At 38.9% G+C, this 10,193-nt stretch overlaps 1 protein-coding gene across 1 annotated transcript; it reads right to left on the bottom strand.

Moving 5' to 3' along the window:
- Positions 1 to 1,762: 1,762 nt before the first annotated feature.
- LOC125470985 (QWRF motif-containing protein 2-like) lies at positions 1,763 to 9,330 on the bottom strand. The gene is made up of 6 exons (XM_048570835.1): positions 7,508 to 9,330; positions 5,154 to 5,273; positions 3,471 to 3,587; positions 3,281 to 3,370; positions 2,285 to 2,392; positions 1,763 to 2,191 (listed from the first exon to the last, which is right to left on the bottom strand). The coding sequence occupies exons 1-6, from the start codon at positions 8,972 to 8,974 to the stop codon at positions 2,111 to 2,113; spliced, it is 1,983 nt and encodes a 660-aa protein (XP_048426792.1). The 5' UTR covers positions 8,975 to 9,330; the 3' UTR covers positions 1,763 to 2,110.
- Positions 9,331 to 10,193: the final 863 nt, after the last annotated feature.

Raw genomic sequence — 10,193 nt, 5'->3', positions numbered from 1 at the left:
AAGCGTCATTCTCCCGTGGCAAGTCAAAGTACTTTGTGTCGAAAAAGGCCCACTAATCCCTCATGTCCTCGCCTCCCCTTGAATGCGTAGACTAAGGAAACATAAGCAACCTCGTCATTCAAACATCATGAACCAGTACCGGAACGACAAAGGCCATCGGCTCGGCCGGATCAAAACTTGACACTAAATATTTTGGATAAACAAGGCATCTGGCCAAATCGCACTGATCAATAAATTGGCCCGCTAACCCCTTCTCATTCCAAGTAGAGACCATAACTATACCCCAAATGATTTCTCAGGGAGATAAACTTTTGTCAAATGAAGTCTTACTAGAGGATGCCTCATCGCCAGGGAATAGAGGACACCAATCTCCTTTGTTTGCGTTTTCTGCAATTTACTCTTTCCTTTGGATGTTTGTACTTCTTGCTCGTTCATCTTGGATGGCTAGCACTTCTAAAACGTCACAAGATCCTAATGCTCTAATCATCCTCAAAGAGATAGTAAGCTGCTTAGATAAAGATGCCATCGATGGTGCATATCTCGACCTGGTTGGAAATGCTTGCATGACCTACCAATAAAAAAAGTCTGTAAATTAGAAGACATGAAACATCTTCTAGCCTTGCTAGAGAAAACTCAGTTTTTTTCTGAAGCTTCAAAGCTCTGCAGGCTGAAAATGAACATGAACAAGCTTTGAATCAGCATAATGTTGTTTTGTCTCTCTTGAGATGACCTCTTTAGGTGAAAAAGTTAGAAACTCTTCACCAACTGAGACTTGAATAGATAATCAAGCAGTGTTGTTCACTTGTCAACGTAGTTCATTTATCCAAACTGAAGGTGTCACTGGTTGCCAATGCAGTGATGTTCACTTATCAAAATTGAAGATGTGGTGAAGGGGAAGTTAGGATAGTTAGTTTTTTTCTCTAAGATGTGACAAGGGTTTCACGTAGAGCGAGAGTTTTTACGTAGTGTGTTGAGTTTTTTTGTTGAGTTGAAGGGGGCTTTGCAGAGCCAACCTATACTTAATCTCTTCACATTCTTATCTTCACAAGGATTCAGTGGAACTGATCATATTCATGGACTACAAGCCAATTAGCCTAAAGAATACTCATTGGACCGAGAACCGTTGTCCTCATGTCAACCCATCCCAGCCCAAGCTGTTATTTTTAGCCCAAACAACAATGTAGGAGGTAGATTTTCGATATAGAATATGATATTTTGTAACTTGTAGAAGATAAGTCAGTAAAAATATAGTCTTCAATTTCTAGCCATCTCGGCAATTGCACCCCTTATCCGAGGTTATAAAACCGACAGTTTCAGTTTGTCCTTTGTGGGAGAAGGGCTAGGAGTCCAAATTAGCAAAAGAGGCAATTGGTTGTTAATGGTGGCCGTCACATGATCACATCCTCATGTGCTGGAACTTTAACGTGGGATGTCGTTGACCCGAATGGTCAAACTAAGTCCAACGTCTGCTTCCCAGATGACTCCTATCCTCCCATTAGAAGCTTTGTGCGCACAGTGGCTAGCATGTGGGTGATCTCGAGCCGTAGGATACGATGGGCTCAGTTGGTGCATTTGCTTAAATAATAGAGTTCAAAAGAGAAATGATAGGATAAGTCGCGTATGATCACGTAAGTTAATCACAATCATTCTTACTTGATCTCACAAACATGAATAACTAAGATCAACTCGTACGCATGACATATAATGATGGCATTGGCGAAAGAATGAATAAACGAGCAAAATAAGAGGCACTTAGAGAGGGTAGAAAGAATTACCACAAACTACTTGATTAAGTGTAATCAGCAGAACATTACATATATACACACATACATTTCCTTTTGGCCTAAAGGAAAGAAAAGAGTGCTTGTGTACAGCTAATTAGTGAGAGGGAACAACCCTTTTCTGTATTCTTCAGATACAACGGCACATGAGACGAGATACTTGACGCAGAAGACCACAAACAGGTTCCAAAAATGCCAAATGCCAATGTCGGAAGCCAAAACTAGCTACTTGATCGATCCTTATTACCTCTGCTGCCTCCACCCGGTGGAAAAGGAAAGGTTCGTGTAATATGTTAGCATTAGGAGTGAGTAGTCAAATAAGATCAGCTCTACACACGTGTTGTCAGGCTTCGGATAGTTGGTACACGTTGCAATTGTATTATATGCGTTCTCAAGCTACAATCCTTGACCTGTTACATTGGATAAGAAAGCAATTCAAAAACCGGGAGGATAAACGTCAGAGATTGGAAGGAGAACGAAAATGAAAACGATGGGCAGATTACCTGCATGGCGGATAATGTGGACAAAAAATCTTTGCATTGTTCAAGCACAACCCGTTCTGTTGCAGTAACCTTCATAAGTTCACACAACAAGGAATTCATTTCCTCCACCTGTAAAAGGGAAAGTGCTTCAGAAACTTCCTTAAAACAGTTTCGACTTCTTTGCAGATTGTTAAGCTATTCATAAAGAGGTTACGTAGACACATCTATCTACCAGGAATCAATAGATAACATGCATAGAGGCTAGGTGACATGCCAGAATCAAACCTCACATGCTGTCAAAAAACAAGAGTGATCCGGCTGGGGGTGTGGATTACTATCAGAACAGGAAGCGACTGTTGTAGCTCAATCCAATTGCCTACGTTTTGTAATCTAAAAAACAACATAAATGACCTAGGTGTTGCAATGGAGAAGAGAGACTTTTAATGGCTTTATTTAATAAGAAATTTGGTTTAGGTCAATAATAATTTCATATTTCGGCATAGGTCAATGGTCATTTCATTTTCTAGCATAGGTCAACTGCAACAATTTTCCTCTTCAATTAATATTTCGGCATAGATCTGGTCATTTCATTTTCTAGCATAGGTCAACTGAAAGAATTTTCCTCTTCAACTAAGGTACTAAAAAAAAAATTCGCCTCCAACAAAAGGCAATACCACTTGCTAAACTTTTTCATTGACCTAAAAAGCACAAAATGTTGATCGACTCAATCCTAATGCTGAGAAAATTTAGTGACCTCAATCAAATTACCCCTTTATCTAAAAGGATATACCTCAATACCATTTTGTTTCACCAAAATGAAAAACTTGGTTATAACCTGGGCTAATGTTCAGAAACAGTGACTTATTTATTACCATTTTACTTCTAAACTTAGAACTTAAAAGCAAATGAACCCACTTTAGGAACAGGATGTTAATGTAATGTTTTTGTGAAATGTTTTACATGAACAGTGACATCAACCAAGGAAAGTAAGATTCAAGAGAGACAAAAATAGCTTACCTTTGATGAAAGATAGCATATCGAGGATACCATTGTCTGCATCACATCAGCTGCTGAACCCACAGCTTCTTTCAGCTTTTGAAAGTCAACCTAGCACAAAATTAGCATTGTCAGTCTTTTGAACAGTAATGGTTCCTTTAGTCCTTTGATGTGCCCTTGATTAAATTAATGGTAAAAAGAAGCCACATACCATTGCTTTTCCCACAACTGGAAGACGGAGAGTACTGGCCTGCAAAGCTTCAGTTGCTCCTAGCAAAGAACTAGAGTGATCTTTTTCCAGAAGACCCCATTCTTCCAAACAACTAATCTACATTCACCAACCACAACCAAACTTCAGTCATTATCAAGGACAGGATAAATAACAAAACAAACAGTAGATGCCTAAAAAATAAGAGGCTGTATGTATTTAATAAAACACTCGCAAAATCATGGTGTGACTATATTATATAGCTATCATAGGTTTACCGAGTGTATTCAGTTGTAATCTTAACAAGAAAATAATTTGGTACGAAAGAAATAGTATTTCATGATAACATACAAACTCAGTAGATAAGCTTTATTTAGAAAGACAATAACTATTATACATGCAGATACGCGCCCACAGGGAAGATCCCTGAGGACCTTCGGATGCTCCTTCATCAGCACCTACATTGACAGTAGTGGGTTGAGTTATTTTTGTCCATCTTCTGCATTCGATGGACCAGATTTGAGATTGACATTTCAAACTCTGTAGCTCTGGCAAGAACACAAGGTCTAGAGCATATAAGCATCATTTAATGGCAATCAATTGAGGCTAACAGGACCTCAACCAAGGTTAATATTAGTAATTATGCAAGCCCTTGTTATGCCAAAACAGTCTAGTCTCCCTTTCTGATATTTCACATTGCCTTTGCAGACGATATTTGCATGTCTTCCTACAGAAGATTTGAAGATGTAGCACACTGTATTGACAGAAAACATATTATTTCACTAATAACTTTCCCTCTCCTATAGTATGCCCCAACTCCTAAACACCTCTGTTTTTACCGGAAATAAGCTCCTCTTATATGAGAGACCTAATTGACCCTAAGCCCTAAGCTAGCCGGAAGTAAAGTTTATCAACAGGTGTTTTACAATAAAAGGTTTTGAGTAACAAAAAGAATAAGATAACACCCTCTACCATCACCAATGTCAATAAAGAATAACCCATTCCCATTACAATGAGCATACATCCTTAGGAATACTATTATCATCATAAATTTAAAAAAACAAGAGCATTTTTAAGAAATTTTGATCCTCCTTCTTGGTTATCAGAAATCTGGAAGCTAACACATACAAAAAGGTTCCATATAAACACCAAGTTAGCTCTAACCAAACAGCTACTTCATGTAGTAGGACAAAGAAACTTGGAGTTGGCAGAAGATTCTTTTCAAAATTATTCCTTTTATTGGATGACTAAATACAAAGCATTGAACTTGAACTAATCAAGGTACAAGTTAGTAAGGATTTATTAGAGGCAATCATATCAACACTGTCTTGGTAGTGCTTTTTGGACATCCGCACAGATTAACGAAAGAAAGAGAGTGGCACTAATCCAGAAGGGGGAAAAGGTAGCAACACTGATGGTATCAGTTCTTCTTTGAATATAGACAGTCAAAAGTTCGAACAAGGAGACAACAAAGTGGAAGAAAGGTTTTGGTTGATTGAAAGCCAGCACAAAACTTAGTTACATCTCAGAAACATGAATCTATTAAAGAAATGAGTTTAGCATAATAAAAAAATTTGCTACCACCACCATATTATGTACTATTTCATTGCGGATGCCAGTCAATGGCATATGTTAGAATGGAGCAGAAAGTAAGTGCTATGAAGATAATTAATCTCTGAAACTTACTTGTCCTCTGAGGATAGAAGTTAACTTCAATTTTTGCCTCAACAAGAGTAACTTGATCTTTTTGAGTGTGACAGAATGTCGGAGCTCTGAAGTTGTTACCCATGCATTCCACATGTTTTTCTGGCACCGAAGAAAATGAAAATTTAGATATAAGATAATTTACGTAAACAGTAACCAACCTGACCATTTTGCAACTAACTTATTTCATCAAAAGACACATGCAAACTGTCAAAAAAAAATCAAAACCAGACACAATGTAAAAAGTCACTTTGTATATATATATGGTTCATATAGAAACAAAGAAATCACCAAATGTAAGTGAAAAAGCATACTGGCTTGTAGAATCTTACATTCAACCAAGTTCAAACTTTCAGACAAGTTGAAGTAAAAAAAAAGTTACAGAAAAGAAAAATACTTCAACATGTAAGGGTATGAGCAACATTTTCAAACAAATGTACAAGAAATCATAAAATTGGCAGACAGATTATTAGACGAGGGACCTAATCCAAAAGAGAACCAAAAACAAAATAAAAAATGAAAACGGTAGAAGTTATTCTAATAAATATAATGGGATGAGGGCAAAGGACAGAGATCTAAATTTCCAAAATCAAACCATTTCAAAAATAGATCGCACTTTATTAGTTTCTAAATTGAGTTGAGATGCAATATGACCGATGCTCATTAATTTGATACATTAACTTCACTTTTCTGACATGAATCATACAGTTCTTATCATCCCTCTTTAAATGTATCTGCTTCTTCTACATACATAAACCAACATCAATCACTTCCGAACAAGTTCTCGGCATCAACAAGAACTGGTGCATAGGAAACTATTAAAAATAACCCCACAACCTTATTCTCCACTCCTAATATTGAGTCTGTTCAATTCCACAGTGACTTTTACAAGAATGAAGTAATCAAGTGAGACATTCTCCGACACCAAAATTATTAACAAGACATTGGTTCTGGATTGGTTTGCATGACCACGCCAAGAAGTAAATCTTAAAATGTCTTGCATAACAAATCGTCAGGTAAGTGCTTCATTTGACTTCATCCGACAGAATTTTTTTCAAGTTTCACTGTACAAGAAAGCACTTGGGAAACTGATGCCATGAGTTCAGATATTTATTTGATGTGAGTTTAGAATATGAATCAATCTCGTAAAAAGTACTAAAAACACCGATGAAGCCCTAAAACATGACAATACTCCAATTCATGGAGTCTATGAAACTGAAAGAGAAAATAATTCTTCAATGCATGCAAGGCAAAGCCATCCATAGTTTTTATCTCCATTCTAGACAAATTGGTCAATAAAATTCACTTCAAAGACTTTACAGATCACGTTTCGATTTTCATTTTCCTAAACTATTCACTCCACAAGTTCCCAATTGCAGCCGCACAGTTTTTTTTTCTTTTAAGTAATAACCAATGACAGTGACACCCTTCATTTAAGATTTGACCTCCATTCCTTGTATTACCCATACTCCATCTGTATTAATATTACGTATCCTTTTATTTGTATCTCCCATGCTTAATTAAAGTTTAGAAATGAACTAATATAATGGCATGCTCAAGCTGAACAAAGAGACATCCTCTTCAAGAAGAAAAATAAAAAATAAAAACCAAAAGGCACCAAAAGGAACCTGCCACAAAATAATTAAGCTGAAAGAGAAGTTAGCTTTCTCATTGTAATTATTAGGGAAACGAAACACTAGTCAGAAGTATATACAATGTTGAGAGTGCAAATACCACATTGGGGAATCAAACCCTTGCCTAACAGTTTAAATGATCTGGGCATTTCCCTCCTAATGCCAATTGGCTTTGGGTTAAATGCTCACATTCTAATCTGGTACCAAACCAGGGTACCATACGTTGAGCCAAACAGCCCACGTCACCTAATATGTGTTGTCCACATCCTAGACTTGAAGACCCCACACTTGTGGGTGTGTGCTTGAGAGTGTGAATTTCACATGGGGGAATTAAAGCCTTGCCTAAAGTTTATTGACTTAAGCCTCTCCCTCCTATTGCCAGTTGGTTTGGGTTGGATGCTTTCACATTCTAATATGGAATACATAGACCACAAACATCAACCATACTAAGTAGATAGTTGCCAATTGGTTTTCAATTGGATGCTCACATTCTAATATGGAATACATAGACCACAAACATCAACCGTGCTACTTAGATAGAAATGGATATAAGTTTAGTACATAACGAGGTGAAGTATACATGGATAACAATATATAGGAGTCTTATGACCATCCAGAAAAAGAAAAAAAACAAATTCATGGACAAACACTACTGAAATAAAAAGATAGAAAGCAATGCAATTTATAGCACTGAGATCATACCTCGGCATTTCGTCTCTGCACCATGAAGGTAGCATCTGCTCTTGCATTTACAAACCGCCATTGCAGATAACGGTTATACAGAAGCCTAAGCATGTGTGCATCGACAATCCTATCTTCCCCCATCTTCCCTCTCCGAGTGTCAACAGAAAAACTGAGGATTGAAGGTGCAGGACCAGAATAACTCCTATTCAAGGTACTTTCAACACTACTTCTCCGAGAAGGACTATAACCCCTTGATGGTGACATTGATGCAGAAGTCCAAAGCTTACCCGGCGAAGCAGGCCTAGTTGGTCCCCTAGTGGGGGAAGCCATTGTCCGGGGAGACGATGATAATGGGACATCACCATTAAGCCTTTTCGATTGAGATTGAACGAATTTTGCCCCTGCTCTAGACACAGGGCTTGTTGATAAAGGCGAACCAGGATCCTGCAACCGCCTCAACCGGCTATTAGTCTCCTGCCAAAACCTTGCTGACACTGCAATGCCACGGGGTAAGGTTCGACCCTTTTCGGCACCACCAGCATCCTGCACACCTGAAGTGCTACCAGAAGAAACACTGTCTGTATCAGAAGCAGTGAGATCAGACGGCACAGAGGATTCATGGGCAGAATTAGCATCTGGGTTTTGCCTAGCATCCTTCAGAAGCTCAGCATTCCCCAAATCCAAGCACAATCTACCATCGAAAGACGCTCTTCTGCTCTCATCAATCATGGATTGCTGCAGTGTTCGACCCACAATCCCAGATCCAATCCCACTGAGCTTCCTGTTGTCCGAACTGCAGTCCATGCTCCTGGACAAGTTATTAGTCCCACCCAAGCTCAATTGTCTAGTCCTGGCCGGCCACCTGTGCTGATCAGATGGCTTAGAATTCTCAGCTTGATCTCCTCTCACAGGGGTCGACCGGCGTCTCTCAGGCGTGGCCTTCCTCGCTGCAGTCGCACTAGGCGAGGCTGGAGTCTTAGTCTTACTAATCGGAAGCGAAAAGGCCTCACCTTGGAACGAAACCGACAAGCTCCGAGTGGAAGTGACCAAAAGCCGAGTTGCAGCAGAGACTTCGGAACCGGCATTGCTCACCCGAGCCTCGGGGAGGCCGGCGGAGGTCCGAGGAGTAATGGGTCGCCGCCGGTCGGCCGATTGAGCCCGTTTCTGAGCCGGAACGGGGGTCGAGTTCGAAGCCAAGTTTATGGACCTTGAGAGCAACGGAGATGGGCATCTTCTGGAAGACGCAGAGGACGAGACCGTAGAAGTCGAGGTCGAGGTCGAAGAAGAAGGCGAAGGAGACATGTATTTCGACGAGACTTGGCGGCCTCTGGGTCGCCTCTGAACGAAGCCATTGTCTTTCTCGGAAGGTAAGAGAGGAGGCCTTGATGGGTTTTGGAGATGGGGCCGTGAGCGGTGGTCCGATGAGGTTTTGGGGTTAGGCCGCGGGTCGGTCGGAGCTGCTTCGGAAATGGCAGCCACCATCATAGGGACAGTTCAAATCCTCCTCACATTGCCTCTCAGAGATTGAATTTTTGCGAACCCACCATGTAGCAATGCAGATTTATAAAGTTGCAGGAGAAGGGTAAATTCTGAGAGGAAAAGCAGTGCGCTTTGCTATCTCTGAGTTGTGGGTTGAGAGAGAGAGAGAGAGAGAGAGAGAGAGTAGGTAAAGGGGAGAGGTGAGATTTGGGAGTGTACGAGAGAGTATGGTGGAGTGAGTGTGCGTCCGGGAGAAAAAAAAATGAGAGAGTTGAGGAGGTGGGGCTTTTTCTTTTCCGGGTTTGGGAAATTTTTTTCTGAGAAACTTTGGAGGGACGTTAACGCTATGTGTTTATGTTGATTTAATTACGTTTTAGACTTTTTATGTTATTGATTTTTATGAGTACAATTTCTCCACATGTGAGCTTTATGGGATTTTGTTCAAGGCCAAAATTTTCGAAATTGGTTTTTTTTTTTTTTTTTTATACAACAATATTGGTTGCTCGGAAATTTGTGTGTTATGTTTACTCATTATTGCTTTAGAACTTGTGGTTTCAATTTTTGTTAGTTTTACTTACAGGGTTTACTTCTACTATTCTAAATCTTCTCTTTGAAAATAATAATTCTTAATATTTTATTATTCTCTTTGATTGGATTGAAATTCTCGGTAAGAGTTTTCTTGAGACCCATTATATGCACCATATCTTTAATAATGTACGTATTCTTTTCGTTTGCAATGAATATTGTACCTTTTTTCAAAAAAAAAAAAAAAAAACCTCAGATACATGATAAATGGGTGTAAAAGATCCTTCATTTGCACCCGACGCCGGTTGGCTCTAATTTTTTTTTTCTCAGCCTTGTATATTGGCCTTTAATTCTACTAACCAAAAGCTCCCATAATTATTCAGGCAACTGCACAAAATAATTAGTAATAATGTATAATGTATAATAATAATGTATAATGATTAAATAAAATAATTAGCACAAAATAAGTTTCATAATGGTCAATTAATAATAATGTATAATGAATATATAAGCTGCACAATCCTCTATATGAAGTAAATACATACAAATAGGAATGAGCTAGCTAACCTCCATGAAAACAGCATTCAAGCAAAAACCAAAGTGGTTGATGACATCAATTAATGATCCTTAAACAAAGCTAGAGGGTGACCAAATTGCAGTGTGTCATTTTTGCAAGCTAAGTCATTTAACCCATTCTATA

The sequence above is a fragment of a genome, unplaced genomic scaffold, assembly GCF_019419815.1.
Source record: "Pyrus x bretschneideri cultivar Hongxiangsu unplaced genomic scaffold, Pyrus_bretschneideri_v1 Contig55, whole genome shotgun sequence".
Lineage (NCBI taxonomy): Eukaryota > Viridiplantae > Streptophyta > Magnoliopsida > Rosales > Rosaceae > Pyrus > Pyrus x bretschneideri.
This window is presented reverse-complemented; position numbering and strand designations above follow the sequence as displayed.